Source organism: Lathamus discolor, chromosome 8 (genome assembly GCF_037157495.1).
Source record: "Lathamus discolor isolate bLatDis1 chromosome 8, bLatDis1.hap1, whole genome shotgun sequence".
NCBI classification, from domain to species: Eukaryota; Metazoa; Chordata; class Aves; order Psittaciformes; family Psittacidae; genus Lathamus; species Lathamus discolor.
Window position 1 is genome coordinate 7,801,290 of NC_088891.1, and position 21,474 is coordinate 7,822,763.

Sequence of the window (21,474 nt, forward strand, 5' to 3'; positions counted from 1 at the left end):
CCAGGGATGGGAAAGTGCTGTCTTGTTTCACACTATTAAATTATTTGCCTTAAAGAACCTTCCGGAGATGTTTGTGGGGTTTGAGTTTTTTTGGTTAGTTTGTGGGGTTTTGGTGGTTGTGAGGGTTTTTTTGAGTTTTTTTTTGTTTTGTTTGGTTTTTTTTTGGGGGGGGGGTGGGGGGTATGTTAAATCAGGTATCATTTAGAAAACTGCAATAAAGAACAAAAATCTCTCTTGTGCGAAAACTCCCACTTTTGCAACGATTCATGGAGCAGTGAGGAAGGACATCACATGTACCACTTCTACTTGTCTTTCTTCTGGGTCTGCCAAAGCTGTTCTGCAGCTGAACTCCTTAACTCATGAGAACCTTTTCCTGTGCTTTGTAGCAACTTGTGCGGAAAAAGAAGAACATTTTTCCTTCCTCCAGCCTTTCTACCATCTTATTCCTAAGAAGAAACAGTTTTCTTCAAATGGACTAGTCGTCTTCCTAGCTTGACATTCTGCTCCCTGTAGTGACTGATGTAGGAAGATATCGTTCATTAAAAACCATGTCACTAGCATCTGATGGGAAGAACTTACTGCCCTTAGACAGTGACTGCTTAGTGTCTTACCAAGTACTGTTTGAAATTTCTGCATGTTATCTATTTTATGCAGTGGCAAGTCTTGTTCCACCTAGTTTTCTGTCAGGTATTCTGAGATTTTGGTTGTGCTGTATGATCCTGATTCTTTCTTTGTCCTTAGGGTATTAGAATCTTGTTAGTAGTAGAATAGTTAGAAAATAATATGGTATGAACTTCGAGGTTCATCTGTTATCTTCCTTGCAGAACTTATGTTCTGCTTATGGCCTAAGCAACTAACATGAGCTCTTGATCTAAGGTTTGAATACAAGATGTTAAAACACTGTGATGTTTCTAGGGTGCTGTAAGGCAGTAGGGGAATAGAGATTAGGACCAGCAGCTAATACTAGATCTGCCACTGGTATGAATTCTGCAAACTTTTTTTTTTTTTGGGGGGGAAGGCATAGATGATGCTCCATTTATCATGTTTTAGACATAAAGTGCTAGTGCTTCCTATTTGTCATATTTTAGACATAAAGTGCTGGTGTCTCCCACTCTGGTCTTTATCAAGATAAAACTTTATACACAGGAGTAGGCTTCTTGTGAGAGATAAAGTAGGCAGGAAGCTGCACAGTTCAGGGGTGGCCAGTATGATAGTCTAACTTAAAGATATTTCTGCATCATTCTGGTGCTAAATGCTTCCAGTTTAGTCAAACTCTGGTTCATGTCTCTTACACGAAACATCACATAGTATACGAGATGAAAGATATTGCTGCTTATGTCGTGATACAAGATCGCTGTTACAGCAAAACTGGCATTGTCCCAATGATCTGACTCAAAGACCCTTTTTATTGCTCCCTTATTCACATTCTTTTGCTGGTTGTTTGGGAAGTTCATCCAAGAACTCGCTATCGAGACGAGATTCATTATTAAAAAATGGGAGACAGTTTTACCTTATTGGTCTCTTGTCTGTGCAAAGTGAGAATTTCCTTTGGGATCAGCTCTGGGTAATGCAGTTCTAAAATTTAGGATAGATCTGGACAGCAATGATGTAGGAGTCAATTTAGTGATACCACAAATGAGGTGAACTTGCATAAGGTCCTTTACTGTGAAGTTGTTGGCATAGTGAAGTATTAGAAGATGTTATTTGTAGACTTGTCTGTTTTCTTTCCTCTTCCTCTGAGTTTTTCGTATGCAACATAAGGCACAAGTTAAAACTCTCATAACTTGCTTACTGCAGGAGAAATGCAGGATAATATTTTTAAGAAACATTCCCTGCCAGGATATTTCTGGAGCAATGGAGTGATAAATATCAAATCAAGTCAAGACCAAGAATTTAATTTTTCCCATCAGAGCCAATCTGTGATGCTTTTTATCTTAACAAAAATTGATATTTTATCCCTTTGATAATGAGAGGCTCTGATTGCACTTCCTTTTAATATATTTTATTTCTTACAAGTCATTCCCTGAGGAAGACCTCAAGTCAGAGGCAGAGATGGAGCTGTGCTTCTTAAAGGCACAAGACATTTAATAATAAACATTGGTTTTTATGCTGTAGGTGGCATTGGAGGGGGGGGGTGTGTTAAACCTCTGTTCTGTGCAGACAGTTTATGGGTAAAAAGCTGTTTACTACAGAATTTGTCCTTCATAGAGCAGAACAGCTTAAAGGACTATACAACAGATAACTTGTTTTCCTGTTGAATTTGAACATTACTCCCAGTGGTGAATGAAACACTGATAAGTGCTCCATTTTCCATGCGCACTTTAGGGTTAACAGACCCTAAGTTGACCTCGGTCTGCTTCAGTCACAGAAAGACTGGAGAAAATATTGAGATCTTCACACAGCTTTTTACCTTCTCTCTCCTGCCTAGATTCTCAGAACGAGATTTTCCCAGGAAAAAATAAGGTCTTCAGAACTGGATCCATTGAAAGCAGTAAAGAAAACAAATGCCTGTTGGGTTATTTCTGTTGCCAGCTACTGCAAGACTGCTGTGTACAGAATGGCTTCTTGTGCTCTGGGCAATGTGGTTTTAATGTTAACTTCTACATCTCCACAGGGGATATTCTTCAATATAATTCACTGATATTCACCCTAAATGTTCCTATGTGAAGTTTCATCCCATTAACCCTGGCTTCACCCTAGTTTAGTACTCTAAGCAATTCCTCTTGCTGCTGTGCCTCTTCTCAAGGCAATGGCAGTGACAGACATAGGGTGCTACTGGGTAAAGGCTGAATCTCTCATAAGCAGGCAACATGGTTCGGGGCATTACTGAGAGTGTGAAAGCCATATACTCCTGGAGTGTGCCCTGGGGGTGTCCCCTCTGCGAGTGATTCCTGCTGCAGACTGTCCATCTGTCGCCCTCCGTTTCTGCAGAGAAGCCATTAAATGCTGTCTGCAGAGCTGGGGACATGGCCGGAGGGCAGCTCATGCCTCAATTCACAAGTCAGATGCTCTTCCCTTTAGGTGCAAAGTCAGCTTGATCCCTTTAGGAAACGGATACTTTGAGGTCTCTCCGGCTGGGGATGAAACCAGGAAGTGTGGAGTTGTTGCTCTTACAATGTTGAAATGTGCCTTGCAAATTAGACAGATGAGCTGTGAGTGAGTAGTGGGTATACAGAATGAAATGTAAAGGCAAGGAGAGAAAATATTGCTGTTTTGGAGCTGAAGCCTTATTAAAGTCCTGTCTGTCCTATTTGGGCAAATTCTTTCTAAAGTATCATGTGTCACCAAAATCCCATTAAACTGTCACATAAATTATCAGAGTTTCCTTTTCCCATCACTGTGGATTACCCAGGGAGATATTTTTATGACAATGGAAGCTTTTTCAGTCTGCTCCTCCTGCCTGATTTCATTTCAGATGAAATCCTTCTCTCGGAAAAGAGCCTGTGGATTTCATAGCTCTTCGCATCTCTGCACTTTGCCTGTACAGCAGTTATCCTGCAGGTCTCTGTTGCACTTACCACCATTCTGCACCTTGTTTTAGGCATGGGACATTTTAGGGCAGTGCTGCCACTTCCCTAATCATACCAAATGAGAAGTCTGTTTTAATGGAGTTCTGCTTCAGTATCTTCCAGCCTTCTGAGAATCATAGAATCATAGTAATAGTTAGAATTGGAAAGGACCTCAAGATCATCTAGTTCCAACCCCCCTGCCATGGGCAGGGACACCTCACACTAAACCATCCCACCCAAGGCTTCGTCCAACCTGGCCTTGAACACTGCCAGGGATGGAGCATTCACAACCTCCCTGGGCAACCCATTCCAGTGTCTCACCACCCTAACAGGAAAGAATTTCCTCCTTATATCCAATCTAAACTTCCCCTGTTTAAGTTTTAACCCGTTACCCCTCGTCCTGTCACTACAGTCCCTGACGAAGAGACCCTCCCCAGCATCCCTATAGGCCCCCTTCAGATACTGGAAGGCTGCTATGAGGTCTCCACGCAGCCTTCTCTTCCCCAACTTCCTCAGCCTGTCTTCATACAGGAGGTGCTCCAGTGCCCTGATCATCCTCGTGGCCCTCCTCTGGACTTGTTCCAGCAGTTCCATGTCCTTTTTATGTTGAGGACACCAGAACTGCACACAATGCTCCAGGTGAGGTCTCACAAGAGCAGAGTAGAGGGGCAGGATCACCTCCTTCGACCTGCTGGTCACGCTCCTTTTGATGCAGCCCAGGATACGGTTGGCTTTCTGGGCTGCGAGCGCACACTGCCGGCTCATGTTCATTTTCTCATCGACCAGCACCCCCAAGTCCTTCTCTGCAGGGCCGCTCTGAATCTCTTCTTTGCCCAGTCTGTAGCTGTGCCTGGGATTGCTCTGACCCAGGTATAGGACCTTGCACTTGTCATGGTTGAACTTCATAAGGTTGGCATCAGCCCACCTCACAAGCGTGTCAAGGTCCCTCTGGATGGCATCCCTTCCCTCCAGTGTATCAACCGGACCACACAGCTTGGTGTCATCGGCAAACTTGCTGAGGGCGCACTCAATCCCACTGTCCATGTCAGTGACAAAGATATTAAACAAGACCGGTCCCAACACCGATCCCTGAGGGACACCACTCGTTACTGGTCTCCAGCCAGACATTGAGCTATTGACCACAACTCTTTGTGTGCGGCCATCCAGCCAGTTCTTTATCCACCGAGTGGTCCATCCATCAAATTGATATCTCTCCAATTTAGAGAGAAGGATATCATGTGGAACAGTGTCAAACGCTTTGCACAAGTCCAGGTGGATGACATTAACTGCTTTATCCTTATCCATCAGTTCTGTAGCCCCATCATAGAAGGCCACCAAATTGGTCAGGCAGGATTTCCCCTTAGTGAAGCCATGCTGGCTGTCACCAAGCACCTTGTTGTTTGTCATGTCCCTTAGCATGCTGTTCAGGAGAATGTGCTCCAAGATTTTACCAGGCACAGAGGTGAGACTGACTGGTCTGTAATTCCCCGGGTCTTCCATTTTCCACTGAATGGTTTTTCTCTCAGGCCAGTGTTATCTTCATACAAAAAATCCAGAAGGTGAAAGAGTCACGTAGGTACCTAATTAGAAAATACGTCTTTTCTACTTGACATATCTTAGAGGTCTTGCATCTCTGCAAGGAAATCTACGTTTTTCCCATGCTGGCTGAAAAACACATGGATTGATGGTCAGACTGTGGCAGTACAAAATACTTGAGTATCTGAAACTGCCTGCTGCCACAGACCAAATTAAGGCTGTAATGTGTGTGTTATGGAAGCAGGGGATGACAGATCCTTGCCTGCCTTTGACAGATAATCTGGAGCTCCCTATATCAGCTGGCTAGATAATGTTGGGGAGGACTGTTGGAGCTTCTCAGCCCGTTCAAAGGATGCATACACAGGAGCTGAGAACAAGTAGACTTAAGAATAATAGATGGGCTTTGGAAAATAATTCCTAATGGAAGGGGTCCCAGTAATTGTATTACTCCAATCTTAAGGTGGTAGGAATGTCATTAACTGTGCAAGACAACTTTCTGCAAGTCTTTCTCACCTGTACGTGAGGAGCCGCCCAAATGATGTCAAAATATCATGATGATAAAATATTTCTGATTAGTTTCTAATTAGCAGCTAATGTTTAACATAGTTTAAAGTGGATAGCATTAAGTAATAAGCAGATACCTTACACCAAAAAGATCAAAGGAGGTGGCTGAGGTTCCCTGTGGGCTGGAATAGTGATTCCAGCAGCTCTTGGAGCACTGAGGTAATTCCAGAGGACTAGATCTTGGACCAGATTTCCAGTGGGGTGGCTATAATGACCTGTGTGGCTGCCGGCCCCATATAGATGCTGTCTGGGCACTGCAGCAGAGAGGCACGGTCCAGGGCTTTAGGAGCAAGGACCCAGCGGAAGGCAGTGAAGAGGGCACAGCGGTGAAGGCAGCCAGGTTACCGCAGACTGGCTCAGCTGACACACAGTAACTTGCATTTCTTTTTATGCAAAATAGTCCCAGTGGACGGTGAGAACAACTGATTCCTATCTCTCTTTATAGCAGCCTTTTGCATCTAAAGGTTATCTCCTTCCTCTCTGCTCATCTTTCCAAGTTTAAAATCCATTTTCTCCAATTTTTCTTCCAAAGTTATGACTTCTGAACCTCTTTATCATTCATAATGACCTCTTCAGTTTTCATCCAATTGATTTTTAAACTAGGTGCTTTGGCTAAACTTCCAGTGGTAGGCTGTGCTTCTGAGAGCTCTTCAGAAGCAACTATAGGAAACACGCTGACCAACTGGAGGGCTGTGATCCAGCTGGGTTCAGAACAGTAACATGGCACATGGGTAACGTTGTTACCAGATAAAATTCAAAGTAAATAAGGTAGCGGGGGTATTTAAAGCATCTTTGTTCCATGTGCGTTTTCATTCAGATCTCTTTTAAAGTAAAGGAAATGAGATTTTAAGGTTAGAGAAAACCCAACCGCGTAAAGTTAATCAGATTTTAATCACGGCCTCCAAAAACTGGCAACAAAAGTGGGAGACATCTCCGCAGAAAGAAAATCTTCCTCAAACCATTTTGATTTTTCTGAACACTTTTGATAGCGTTTCCTTACTTTCCTGCAGGATCCCAGTTTGCCCCTTAAAACATTTTAAACGATTCTTGAGTAGCTGCTTAGGTGCAACCTGATATAGCTGAAGATGCCCCTGCTCATTGCAGGCGGTTTGGACTAGGGGACCTCTGAAGGTTCCTTCCAAACGATTCTATGGTGGCCAGCAGTCCCGCAGCTATTTTGTGTTTTGCTCACTAGGCTGAGCACAGAAAAGTAACAGCGTTCCCTCGCTCTGTCCGTTGGTACACCCCATCTTCCGTGCTTTGCCTCACTAACTCATCCACATCCCCAACACCCGGCTGACCGCTGCCTTCAAACGTGGCTGAAGAGAGCGCGATCTGCCCCTCTCGTGAGAGCTGATGTCGCGATGTGGGCAGGGCCAAGCAGGGTGGCGGGAGATTGAGATGCGCACCAAGGAATGGAGTGATCTGCTGAGATTTGTGGTGGCCGCCAGTCCGGCTCCCATGGAGACCCGGTGATAGGAGTGCAGGAGAAGGGGTTTGCGGCCCTCCGCCGGGAGGAGGTAAGTGCCAGGCAATTGCCTGTCATCAGGCTAGTAAGGGAGCTGCACTGTGACAGCTGCAGTGTTGAAGTCTGATGTTACTCAGGCAGCTCGGAGTGCTGCAGTGTGGTACGGTGTGCCAGTGGATGTTGAGCTGGTGTATCCAAACATAGATTGTAATGTGGTGGTTGGAAACTTCAGCTAGAATAATTCAGGTGCACACACTTGGATGCTAGTTATAAGCTGAAATGATTTGCAAAGTGTCTCAGTTTAATGGCTTTAAACTGAAAGAGGGTGAGCTATAAGGATGAAATTCTTCACTGTGAGAGTGGTGAGGAATTGGCACAGGTTGCCCAGAGAAGCTGTGGCTGCCTCATCCTGGCAGTGTTCAAGGCCAGGTTGGATGGGGCTTTGAGCAACCTGGTCACTGGAAGGTTTAAGGTGTCCCTGCTTGCGGCAAGGGGCTGGAACTAGATAAGCTTTAAGGTCCCTTCCAAACCAAAGCATTCTGTGATTCTAGGTTTTCCATGGGTTCTGAAAATAAGACTTATTTTTTCGCCAGTCTTCCACAAAAGGTACACTTTGATTTGAACAGAAATTAGTTCATGTGGATTTCGTTTGGCTTCAGTTATATAGAAGGTCATTCTAAATAATAGTTGTGGTTCCTGCTGCCTTCAGAGCTTGGGATTTTGGAGTCTGCCTCAAAATGGACTTGACAGCTTGCCTTAATGATTTCCTGGAGTTAGAAACCAGCAGTAGTAGGGTGTCAGGCTGCACCAAGGCTGGACAGTCTGAACCTATATTCAGCTCCCTGATCACCTCTGATTCAGAGGTGAATGAATTCGTAAAACACATGCACAAAAAGAGGTTGCCAAGCAACTTGGAGCCTGAAACTCCCCCGCCAAGCTATGAAGGTAAAGAACAGTCAGCTGAGGCAATTTGTGATATTCACTTCTTTGCTGTATGTAACAGTAATAATACATATAATACAGACCAGCTTGAGACAGGAATCACTCACTGATAATTCTGGAAGACAACAGCTAGTCCTGCCAGATTGTATTTTGCCTCTGGTTTAAGATGTGCCTGATTCTAGAGCATTTAGCCAAAGCAGGGTCAACAAGGAGCAATGCTGGGGTGGGGGAAATAGGGAGGAAACAATTATTCTATCTTGAGACAACTGAAAGACTGACAAATAACAGCAAATTTTCAAGAGGGGAGTAAAGTGTCTGACACAGATTCTGGCTCAGATCAGTTTTGGGTTTTCTGTGATCTCACTATTTGATGCTTTTTACAAACATACTTTAATATATTCATTGTACATCACACCATATCTTGTCTTTTCTCTGGCTTTGCATAACTCTGCAGCCTTGGGCATATCAGATGTATCCAGGACAGGATGTAGCTGTGACATGAATAGAAGATCTCTGTCATTGTGTTCCTGTTTACCCATCATTTGACTTGCAGAATATCCAGTAGTGGCCACAGCTAACAAAGTTGGAAGGGTTAAAAAAAAATCTATGTCTCAATGGCCCTGGGTTTGGGTAAAGTGAAGAGTTTCGCAGAAACAGCCAGAAAAATTCCAGTTGAGACCCAGATCTAGGTTGAATTTCCCACATGCTGTGTGTATAATTCCCTTTGACTCCTTATAAAATCCTAGCCCTGTGTTGTTTCAATGCCCTGTCTCTTTACGAATGGCATGGCTCAAATCTCAGCTTGAAATAATTTAGAGCATCAGCCCAGGTCATGGCATCTGGAACTGCATTTCATTTCCTTTCTGTGCTCCTCTTGATGAGGGACACTGCTGTGTTAATGGGGATTTGTTCATTTCATTCAGGCTGCTCTTTCCCCAACTGATGTCACGATTAGTGATATCAAAGTCACCTCCTAGTGAACCTTGGGGATGACATGATGAGAGGAGGGTCCTTCTAACAGGCAGGAGATTAAGCAGCAAGTTAGCAGTACTGGAAGAACAAAGCTCTTCTTTTCATATATATACCCACAGTCAAAATGTGCGAAGAGAAGGGGAGATGGGAAGTAGGTGATGTATTAGTAGAATTATTACTCAAAGGGGTTTTGCTCGAAGTTTTGCAAGAAGTGCAAGCGATGCTTTAATCTCTCACCTCTGATATTGTTGGTGCCATGTTATATTCTGGGTAATTCGAAATGTGACACTGTAACGAGACATGATCTGCTGGAGAAGGTTTTATGTAGCATGAAAAGGTTCCTCTGCTCTCTCTTTTTTATTATTTACATTCCCAGAGAAGGTTATGTGTCATGTGGGCTTTGCGGAGATTAATGGCTAACCAGAACTTTGGCAGCTTCCCCAGAACCTGGGGAGGATCCTCCTAAGTGCTGGACTGAGGAATTTGAAGACATATCAGTTCTAGTCCTGGAAGGATGTATATGAGAGAACCTATAGTAGTGTATCCAGGTTTAGCAGGGCACAGCAGGTCATACAAGTTGCTCTGAAATAGCACAGAAAGAAGGGCAGCTGGGCACTAGTGTACATCAGTAAGTTATGCTGGGTAATATTGAGGTGGTCTGGTCATGGGGTGGTGGAAGTTAGGGATGAAGGTGAAGCACTAAACTGAATGCAGGAATCTTGACTGGTGCCTGCAGCTGGAGGGCTGAGTGTGAATGGCCAGTGCTGCTGTCCACTACTTTCATGGGCTTTAATGTTTTTCACAGTTATCACAGTAATTTCAAGGCAGATCAGTAACTGGATATGCGGTGAAGCATAGGGTCGAGTGACTCGAGTCTGCCACAGAGTTAAATCTTTGTTTCGCAGGTGTTTCAAGGGTAACGAGTTTTATGGCCATGTCATCAGCTCTTTGCTCTATTTGCTGCTTCATTAGTCTTCATGCAGGGTGCAGTCTGGGGGAGTGTGGTGTTTGGATGTGGGATTTGGCTGTGATGGCTTCCGTGAAGGGAACAGCCAGTTAACAAGCTCTGTGATTTCCTTGCTGGTCCGTACCTTTGTTATGGCTCTCTTGTGGATGGGATGTCAGAGCTGTGGATGCGCTTGTCAGGAGGGGAACTTTTTAAAGGAAGTTTTAACTGGAATAGAGAGATTTCCTTGACTGGACCTACAGGATATGGGCCCCTCTATGTCACCCACAGGCAAACAACATAGATGATCTCTGTCCAGTGTCTTCCCCTACTCCCCATTTTCTGGGTTTTGAGTTCTGGAAACTCCAGAAGCTTTTCTGACATTGAATCTAAGACAAGCTTGACTTTGATCATCCTTGAGAGGAAGAACAGAACTTGGAATAGGTTCCTCTCTCCCTCTAAACTCAGAATAGGTTTCTGCCAGTCCCATGCTATTTGCAATTAGCAGAATTATGGCAAACTCTCCTGGGGTTTCTGAGATGAGAAAGCTCTTGCTTAGAGTTTCTTTTTTCTTATTTTGACTGAAGAAAGAACCTCTCAATTAAGATGCTGTGCTCTCACCCAATATACAGAAGAGATAAGAGCTGTTAAAGCTGTATTCATCAGTTGCAAAAGAGAACACGTTTTATTTTGCTCTGTGCTATTTACAGCTGTTGTCCATTAGGAGTCCTCAAGAGCCTCATTCTCAGCTGCAACAACACAGTCCCATAAGTTTAGCTCAGCAATGAGCCTGGAAAACAGCACTAAATCGTGGTGATGGGAGAAAGAAGAAAATGTTTGGCAATGGCAAAATGCAGCTGATGTCTTTGTGGAAGCTGGTTTTTGTTTGTTTGAAAGCATTACAAAGGTGGACTGTAAAGCACAAGTAGCTGGAGCAGGATAGAAATTATGTACTCTAATTCTGGGGGGAAAAAACACAGAATGGCTATGAGTTCTGCAGGAGCTAAAAGATTCCTAAGGCACATAATGCCTTAGGGACTTACATGTACACATTGATGTAAATATGCTAACCTTTCAGTGAGGTGAGGTGTAAGTATGATAAAAGACTAATATATGGCTATTGAGAAACAGAGTTCCAGTTGCTTTACTGAACCACAATACGATTGCTCTGTATGAGTTCTTTGAGCTGAGCGTGCAGTTCACTCTTCCAGTGCCCACCCACTGCTTAAGAGGAAAGCACGGATGTGTGGAGAGGGGATTGTTTCCAAATCTCTGCATTCCTGAAGGATGTAAGTAAATTGTACTGGAAAGTACGTATGGAGCAGAGCTACAGCGTATAGAGCTAAGGAGGGGAAAAAAGTGCTTATTCCATGTTTGGCCGTGAAATGAGAAGTTTCACCTGTATTCTCACCTCTGACACAGCGTTTGCTTTGCCAGACGAATCACTGAACAGCTCTTTAATAACATCTGTATTGTTTCAGTATGATGTTTCTACCTTCCCTGTTTCACATTAATTGATTAATGAGTTGTAAAGCATTTGGAAACGAAAAGGCAGCTTTGAGAACTAAAGGCAAAAGCATGTAACTTGCTAACTCAGCCTTTATTTACAAGGACACTTGACTGATGCTTTTGGTTTTGTTTTCTATCCTGTTCACCAGTCCCAAGCCTGTCAACTGGGGTCCCTCAGTTCACGCCAGGGAACAGAGCCTCGGTACTGACGTTATCTGACAGAGCAGGACAAACCTATCTTGGCACTGCCGCTGTGCCCTGACAGATAATGGTTTCCACTAAAGTAAATCTGCCAGGTTGACTTGTGACAACAGCCTGAGACTGGGAATGCTCACAAAAGGATCATTTTGAGACAGATAATTGCTTTGTCCCTTCCCTTTATTTTCTGTGCCTGACAGGTGTCTCCTTCTGCTTTCTCCTGTTTCCCTGGCCTATCTGTGGAGTATGCTCTAGCACAGATGGGATCTTCAAAGAATCTGCTGTCAAATTTGGTCTTTTCTAAGCATATGTATACTGAGAAGTTTTGGAGGCTTGTAACTAGACCAAATGTGGATGCTTTTTCACAGGGACAGCAAATAACAGAGAAAGTTTCCTTGTGCTCAGATATGTTAAGTTGCAGGTTACTCCAAAACAGGTTCAGCAGAGCTTATCAATGAAATGTTTACTAGGACTTTGATTATTCTTTTTTATAACAAAGCAATGCTCCAAACCCTCTCCCCAAGCCCAAATTCGCACAGCTTGTCTCCCATACCAAATGCATTGCTAGCAACAGCTGAACTCTTCTAGTTAAAACTACTGAAAATCAGCTTTCCCAATCTGTGTCTGTATTATACAAAACTGAAAACTGCCTTCCCACCGGAATTAACAGCCTGCCTTAGCTGTGTGCTTTGTTGTTTCTACCTTTTGTTGGATGGATATGAAATGATGGTTAGTTTTGAATACTCTTCCTCTGCAGCTTATCTGGCTAACATATTCATGTATTTTCTTCAATTACATCAGTTTAATGTGGTTAGTTACGATTTTGACCTTGCAACACAGGTTACTGCCGGGATCAGGCAGCTTGCATGTCCTTGGATGTCTTATAAATACATAGATCTTCTGAGAGACTTGGAAAGTTCTCAATTGTTAATGGTGAACTAAAAATGGAGAAAATGAAATAGTTTCTAGCTGCCTTTTAAACCTTAGTGAGGCTTGATAGGATCAAACTTTCAAGAACTGCCAGAAAGTATACTGGTGCCATTTTGAGAGACAGTAATCTGCATATGCAAAATGCCCTTTAATGGTGCACATAAATATCTGGAAGTTATTGTAGAATAAATAAGCAAAGGGATGAAACTAACACATGCTGGTTCTGACTACTAAACCTGGGATCAGTTGGCAAATAGCACATTTAGGAAATGTCTGGACTATTTAGGGATGTGTTTTCCTTAAAAATATATCTTGGCTTGTTATTTCAGTTAAAAAGGAATAAAAGCCACTTGCAAAGATGTTATTCAATGAGAATTCCTGTCTAGTTGTGTTTTTCTTTGTTTTACAGGCAATCGTCCTTATGTGTTTCTGGTGGCCCGTGTTCACCCTGGCGAAAGCAATGCCAGTTGGGTAATGAAGGGGACCCTGGAGTTCCTTGTGAGCAATGACCCCATTGCTGATCTCCTGCGGAAATGCTTCATTTTCAAGATTGTCCCCATGCTTAACCCTGATGGAGTCATCAATGGCAAGTGAGTTGTGACATGTTCTTATTCTGGGGTTTTGATGTTTTCTCTGTAGGCTTTATCCCTGTGCACCTAGCAGGTCTCATCTTCAATGTCTTGGGTCTGGAGAATTCCCTTTGCCTCATGTTTTATTCATCCTGTTATCAATCCTGAGTGGAAAAGGTGAATCTGAGATATAGCCCAGTGTGCTGTCTTGCATTAGTCAGATGTACCTTGATTCTGTACTGTATGTGGCTATAAGACCTCTCAGTTGCCTGGATGAAGTATCACTGGTGCCAGAGAAACAGGATCTGTCTTGATAAATGGAGGTCTGCCTACTCTGCTAAAGCAGGGCAGACTACACCTGGTAGACACGCAAGCTTGGGAATAACTGTCTTTAATTAATGCTTTGTATAGCCTGGTGGGGGGAGGAGATGAGTAAGGATCTATTAAATTTTCACATTTTCATGGAAATATTTCTATATAGTGAAGCTCCCTCCTTCTCCCACTTCCTTTTCAATCTTCCCTCCCACACCTTTTCTAAGAGACACTGGATCTGAGCTTGGAAAATACTGACTCCTTTTTGCATTCTTTGCCTTGTACCGTACCTGCCCACCCACACTAACTTGCCTTTCCTCTCCCCCTCTACGTGAGTGCAAAAAGTACAACTCTGCTCCTAATATGTTAGCATGAAATAAATATTGCTATGCAGCCGGTGAAAGAGAAATTCTCTTTGAAGGTTTGAAGATGCACTAAGACTTGGTAGGCTTGCACTTCCCTGGGAAAAGATCTCCAGTGTCTCTGCAGACAGTGGAGTTTGTTCACTTCCTTGAGTGCGGAGTAGCTATAAGTTAATAACTGTCAGCCCTGTCTGATTCAGGGGCAGGACGTAATCACTGCATCCTGCTGGTAGCAAGTGAATTGTGTGTTTTCACCTAGTGATAAGGCCTTTCGGGTTTTGGTAACAACTGTGTCCCCTGGCTTGTTGCTGTGGAAGACATGACAGATCTTGAAGCTGAAAGGTCAGCTTAGACAAGCACTGAAACACACAGCAAGGTGTCAAGGAACAAACTTCTCTTAAAATGTATTCCCCCTTCTGCTTTTGGGCCAGGCTGTGCAGATCGAGTTCTGCAGAAACAATAAAACAATCCTGAGTGATAAGAGAGTTGAGTTTGATTCTAAACTAACTCATTTCAGTCTGGTTCAGCTTAGGCTTTTTGCCAGTCTCTAGCCTGTGACTATGAACACTCACAGCTTTTGTGCTGCCAGCTCCCCAGGACTTGAGTGTATCAGTAGTCCAGAGTAGCTGGATACTGCCCTAGAGTATTGGAAGCCTCTGCTGGCACTGAATGCTTCCTCTATCCTTCCAGACAGCAGAAGCAGAAAAGAAAGGTTGTGGCTTTTTTTCCCTTTCCGTTTTCCTTTCACTGCACTTAGTTAAAGTTTCCAGCAGATGGAGGACTGGAGGGAATGTCTGACCTTTTTTTCTCCAGCTGTCAGAAGCGAGTGTAGCAGAGAAAGGACCCTCAGGAGGGAAGATGTGGCTCTTGGTGACAGCTGGGTGAAGCATACTGCCCGAGCTTGTGTCACACGGGAAGGTGTCTGACTTCCCTGGTGCAGATGAGCTTAAACTGTAGTTAAATCGGGTGATGAGTTAAAAAGTAAGTTTGGTAAGCCTTGCATGTAGGGTAGGAGCAAGGGAACGGGGACTTGGCTATGGCTCCGTTACTGATTGTGAGGCCTGGGGAAGAGAGAGAACCATTCCTTTGTGCTGTAAGTGCTTTTATCTTGCCAAGCTTCCTGTGGCCCAGATATTCTCTTGTTTCTTCCTACGTGCTTTTTTAGTAGACTTGCGTCCTCCTACATTGAAATAAATGCTTCTATTTTGGGACTTAGATTTACTGGCGGTATGCTGGAGATCACCATGCCCACGGGAGAAGGCAAATATCTTTCAGGCCCTTAATGTCCATATGTGCACATGCAGAATGGTTTGGTTTTTTTAATGTTCCACATTATCCAGTTTTAAATGTTCTTGTAAACTCTGTTATCTTTCAAGTCAATGTTAAGAGGGAAACGGCTTTATGAGGCAGCTGGTCTATAGCCCATCATCGACCACAGTTCTTGTAAGAAGATACTTGCTTAATATTTTTTGACATCTCTCAAACCCACTTTACAACCCATTTCATGAAGCAATTTGCTTGCCCTTGAATTCGGAATCCCTTTTGTGAAAGCCCACCAGGCATCTATGGAAAGACTGCTAGAGTGCCTGGTGTTCCCTCGGCCAACATCCCAACCTGCTGCTCTTTTCAGGTTTAATACAAGTTGCTGTGCTCTCACACTTCTCTCCTGTGAGGACTGGACGTACTGAATGCATCAAATCCACTATCTAGGCCAAGTATCTTGGCTCTGTGCTGGGTCCTGGGAATACCTACATGTGGTAACCAGTGATGTTATCTGTTACTGTGAAACAAGAATTTCTTCTGTTTCAGTGCCTCTGTTGCTTTTGTCTTGGTATCTGAGTATCTTTATTTGGGAAAGAAGAATTGGATTCTTTTTTTGTTGGCAGTTGTTTCAATATCCTCACTCTCTCTTACCCAGTCGGGTCTGCTGTGTGTGCATAACACTTCCCTGCTCGTCACAGAGATGAATGCTGGTGTGTGGTTACAAAGGGATTCTTCCAGCAGCCCAGATGCGCCCCTTCCCGGGTTGCCTCCCTGCTGCAGGCTCAGCTCAGCAGATGAGTGCTCATCCCAGCAGGGTACCGCATGATCGCTCTTTGGAAGCCTCATGCAGCAAGGAGATGATCAGGGTCTTGGTATTTGTTTTGGTTAATGTGATCTGAAACTTACATGAAGAGAATGATCCTCTAACACATATAGGACTGCAGTAATACAATTACCCTCTGTCTGCATGTAGGTAAGCTGAGCTGGGAAGCAGCTCTCCACCCTCCTTTCACTTCAGTCAGTGCTCTGAGATTCTGTTCCTCTCTGTCAGTGATGGAGACACTTGCAGCCCTGTCACTGATGCTAAACGAAGGTAGTTGTTATGCAAGTGTGATTGTACGAGTGAGGCTGTCATCATATAAAAATAGATCACTACCAAATATTGTAGCTAATTTGACTCTGTTCAGTCCAGGGAGAATTGGTGAGCAATTGTGTTGCTGTGTGTGGCTGAGTGTTTTGCTCCATCCTGAGCAACACTCGGGTGCAAGGTTTGTCAGGTAATATTCAGCTGATCTGATAATGGCTCTATTTTAAATTAAATAACAGATGCTGCTTTTCATAAAGTTCATCTTACACTTTCTGCCAGACATTGGCTTTTGACCCATCGCTGCTTGTGACAGGATGCTGCCTCATACAGACCTGTGGTCTGACCCAGCATGGTTATTTGTATGTGTTAATTTTGTTTCTTTCAGTATAAATTGTAAGGAAAAAATAGTCTCAGTCTCCAAGATCAGTAGTGTAAGTCAGTCTGAGGTGACAGCCATGTGCTTAGCAGAAAGTGTCCTCGCAGCCTGACTATTTTGCACAAGTTCTCCTGTGAGAATCCAGTTGTTTGGTATTGTAGCTCACTGTCTTTGCCCGTACCGCTATCCCATTTTTAAACTAAATCATAGTGAAATAGGAAAGCTTTAAAAGGAATTCATCTCTATGAAGTGTTGAAGAATCCATGAAGAGCATCACTTTCATTATGGAAGTGATATAAAATGCCGTGGGTGAACAAGAGACCTGTGCTTTATTCCTGTTTCTGCTACCCAATGGAGTATGAGACCTTGGTCATTGCCCCATACTTTTGGCTGAGGTTTTTTCCTTAGAGGATGATGTAATGACATACCATAACCTTTGAGCAGTTTGAAATGAAGAGTGAAGGATGCATATTGGGAGCATTTTTCCTTCAGTCTTGGGTTAACAGTTGGACTTGATGATCTTAAGGGTCTTTTCCACCCTAGTTGATTCTATGATCTAAGTGAAATCTTTGTACCCCAAAACTAGATCACTTATAGTCACATTTGTGTAAAACCCAGAAAGCAAGGTTCAGTAAGGGAACTTGTAACAAGCCTAATGATAGCAGCACAAAAATAGGTTTTTATAAAGAAACAATGCTGTTTGCTGTCCACACTGTTCCATTTGTTATCTCCCATTTGAGTACCAAGGGGTGTGTGTGCTAAGGCATGCCTGTGCAGTTGCAGGCTAACTTGTGATGCGCTTGCATGCTGTCTTCTGTGGGTGCCTGCTGTGCACCCTCCTGGCAGCAGCCTGTTCATGCAGCTGTTGCCAGCATCTGCTCAGATGTGACACCATCTCTATGCACATCTGGCACTCCCACACGTGGGCTCACAGTCACCACATGGCAGTCAACACTTTGTGGTTTTGGCTGGGCTTCTCCAGACACTGCAGTTCTAGATAAATATTGCTATTTATTGCACCTAAATTTGGGGTTATTAATTATATCAGTATAACCTAATTTATATCACCATAAACAGCAGTAATAAATGATGCCAAATGCTAATACTTGATGCTTGCCAACTGTGCCTGTTTGATGAGGGTTCCCCCCCTGGTTTCCAGAAGTGTTAAATTAAGAAGGATCGGTTTTGCAAGATCATTGATCAAGCAAGAGGTGGAAGCTCCTGGGGAAGTGATTTAGTTTTAAAAAATGCTTTACATCAGTCAAATACCTGCTCTTGCACTGTCTGTGTGTTCTGTGTTCAGAAATTCTTTTCCCACTGACAATTACCTAAGTGGCCAATATCAGAGTTCTCTGAGTTCATGTCTCGCTCCAATGTTGCCACCTTCTTCCTCTTCACCTTCTTTCAACTTCTGCTTTTTCTTTCTGCCCTTTTCTTGCCCTCCCTTCCCTCCTATGAAATCAAAGAAGCTTTTCATTGATAAATGAATTTTACTAATCAGTGGAGATGGGAGTAGATGAGGTTTTTTTGGTGAAGGAAGATTAAGTTTTGGAAGCCACATGATTTCCTCAAAGCTATGGGGTAACCACAGTAGCAGTTAGGAAGAGGAAATCCAGATTTCCATTTAAATTATAGCCATAGACTATAGTTTATCTGGTTTAAAAGCACCCTCTTTCACCTGCTCTCCCACAACACAGGCTGAGTAAGCTGTTCTGCTGCTGAAAGGAAGGGAAGGCAAGGGTGCTGGGTTTCTTGTCTCCATTGATATGCACTCTTGCTCTATTTAGGCCATCTATTCCATCCTGTTTGACCTGTGGGGATTTGTTCAGCCCCTCTTTAAATCCAGCAGTGAAAAGCTTTACTACTTTGACAATTACTGAAATGGAGAGAGGGAAAATTCCACCAAAATCCTTTCTAGAATATGTTTTCTCCAGATGCTTTTTAAAGTTACAAAGGGAAAAATGAGTCTGCTCCCACTTATTCTTTATACCTAGTTCTTTGTATTTTGAAGGACGTTATTAAGAGGAGGAACAAAAGCACATTTGTCTCTATACCCAAAATGTGGTATATATGGCTTTTTTTCTTTCCTGTATTAATGCTTATTCTCTTGCATTGAGACATTGTGTTCTCTAGACAGTAAGAGGCAGAACTGATTAGGGATGGGGAATCTAATGGCCAGTCTAAGGAGTAAGTTTGTGATCCAGAGCTGCATCCTCAAGGATTAAATCTTGAGGTGATGTCTCACGAAGCTGTACAACTGCAGACATCCCTCCTTTCCTCCCCCTCCTTCTCTTTATTGCTCCTCTGCGGTCAGAGGATTGAAGAGGAGTTTAATTCTCAGAATCCAGCCTTGCATAACTAAATTGGTGCCATGCACTCTGCAAACACACTCCAAAGGCTCTCTTCAGACTAGCTAATCTATGATGTGTGTGTTTCTCTAAGGATAGTGTAGAGATGTGGGAGGGGAAGTGCTTTCAAATTAGTGTGGTGGGAGAGTTTGTCTCTAGGAGAGAGGCGCTACAGGATTAGCGTGCTGCTGTTCCTTGGCAGATGCTGTATGAGTCTTTCCTTTGTGTTGTCTTCAGAAATCTTGCATCTAAATTGGCAGCACCATGCCAAAAGTAATTGGGTAGACATGTGTAAGTCAAGGTTTTCTTGGATAAAAGAGCATTTTATATAAGATTCGACCTTTACTCATTTATAATGGCTGTGCTCAGAGTTGCACATTGTAAGGTGGTGTATCTGTGTGCACTGATGCTCAAGTGCTGATTTCTCAAGACCTCAGGGGGGATGAAAATGCCAGTTCTGGGAGCATCTGTACTGGCTTGGTGTGTGGCTCTGGGATGTACATATGGAATGCGGGCTGACTTTCCCCAGGCCAAATAGACATTTTCTCAACTATCTTCTGCTTTGGTGCCTTAAGTGTTGCTTCTTTTCCTCCCCACTAAGAGGGCAGTGATGGATTTGGGAGCTTAGGGTAGCAAATGTGGCTAGTGCGTGCACAGCATGGGCTAAAACATGAGTTGCAACGTTTCTCAGCTCTGCAAGCTTTTCCTTGGTGGAGCCAGAAATGGGTCTGGCCCTGCAGCATGCAGAGGTGCCCCGGTTTCAAACAAGGCTCTCTGTGCAGATGTGACAGCCCATCCTCTGCTCTCCTGTGATAAACATCCGTCTGCACTCCAGGACTCTCTTGCTTGACAGCGCTTCCAATGCAGTATTGTTTATTCCTTCCTCTATCAGCTGGAGCTGCTGAGCCCCCTGAGTTATTAGCTCTGTTCACTCATTGTCAGTGTTTCCTCCTTCGTAAATATGCCCCCCATATGTCTCTGTTCCTGAGGAATAGGCCTTCTCCTCTATTTACTGCTTTTCCCAGGCCCCTACCTTCTCATCGCTCTCTCCACCCAGTGGCCCAATAACAGCCAAGGAGATAAATAAGCTACATAACTCTTCCCTGCTATTATTTTCTTTGTTGTTGTTGTTGTTGTTGCCCTGCATGGTAATATATATAATAACAAGGAAACAAATCTTATTACTAAAGTAATTACAATAAATAAGAAGCTGAGAGGGGAACTGAAGGAAGGGTCTGTCGGGGGAGTGATTGCAGGAGGGTTTTTTAAAGTTTAATTTACTTGAAATGTTTTCTGCCACTTTGTTGATACCCTACTGAGGGGGGCTGTGACTAATTATCAGCCAGCTGTTGTTCTAACACCCTCACCTAATTTATTGTGCGGCTGAATCGCTAAACCAGGAGCCTGTGTGATATCATTGTCTATGGGACTCGGCACCAGCTTTGTGTCTGTGCCTGGCTTTATTGCTCAGTGCTTTTGTTTCCCAGAAGCTGAATAACTGAGATTTTGGGTGCTTTTCTGTCATTCCTTTTATCTTCCAGCATCTCTCATGTGCTTCCTAGAGTATGGGCCAGAGAGTACACTTTGTCTATTGCATTGTAACTGCTTGTCCTAGTGCCCAGCCTAATAATGGACCAACGCAACAGCTAATTTTGCCAAATTCTCAAGAGAACTGCACCACTGACTGTGTGCCTTGGTAAAGAACAAGAAGATCCAGCAGCGGAAATGCTGGTATGGACAGAGTCTAGGGTTTGTTAAACTCTAAAGTCTGGGACCTTATTCTCCTGCTTGCAGGTTTCTTACAGAATCCCAGGCTGGTTTGGGTTGGAAGGGATCTCAAAGATCATCTGTTTCCGGCCCTCCTGCCATGGGCAGGGATACCTTCCATGAAACCAGATTGCTCATAGCCCCATCCAACCTGGCCTTGGAATCATGGAATCAGAATAGTTAGGGTTGGAAAGGACCTTAAGATCATCTAGTTTCAACCCCCCTGCTATGGGCAGGGACACCTCACACTAAACCAAGGCTCTGTCCAAGCTGGCCTTGAACACCGTCAGGGATGGAGCATTCACAACTTCCCTGACCTTGGGGATGGTCCAGCCCTCCAAGGACAAGGCAGCTACAGGTTCTCTGGGCAACCTGTGCTAGTGTCTCACCACCCTCATACTAAAAATTTCTTCCTTATGTCTAATCTAAATCTACCCTCTTTCAGTTTAGAACCATTTTCCTTTGTCCTATGTTCCTTACTTACGTAAGTACTATACTGTTACTTCCCAGCAGAATGGAGATTTCAGTACTGTCTGCCTTCTAAACAGCTAGGAAAACTTATTAGTTAATGATCATACTAAGAACTGGAAGGATCTAATGCATTGTCCCTTGTTTCATTAGTCTGCCAGTTGCCAATTATAAAAGCATATGCAGTCTTTGTAAAGCTCTTAAGCAGTGAAGGTATGGCAGGAGTTGAGTGTGTCTCTCTTGGCTTTTTCATACCTAAATTATGCTGGTGATGCAGGGTCACCTGGGAATTTCACTACAAAAATCACTTGATAGGGGCTCAGTGATATTACTGCCTTGGACTACTAA

The 21,474-nt window shown here is 43.6% G+C and overlaps 1 protein-coding gene across 3 annotated transcripts in view; it reads left to right on the plus strand.

Moving 5' to 3' along the window:
* Positions 1–21,474, plus strand: part of AGBL1 (AGBL carboxypeptidase 1) — a 306,435-nt gene that overhangs the window by 120,085 nt on the left and 164,876 nt on the right. For all 3 annotated transcript variants that reach the window (XM_065688671.1, XM_065688670.1, XM_065688672.1), the window contains exon 18: positions 12,984–13,164. In XM_065688671.1, the coding sequence (XP_065544743.1) occupies positions 12,984–13,164 (181 nt within the window). The remainder of the gene's footprint in view (positions 1–12,983; positions 13,165–21,474) is intronic.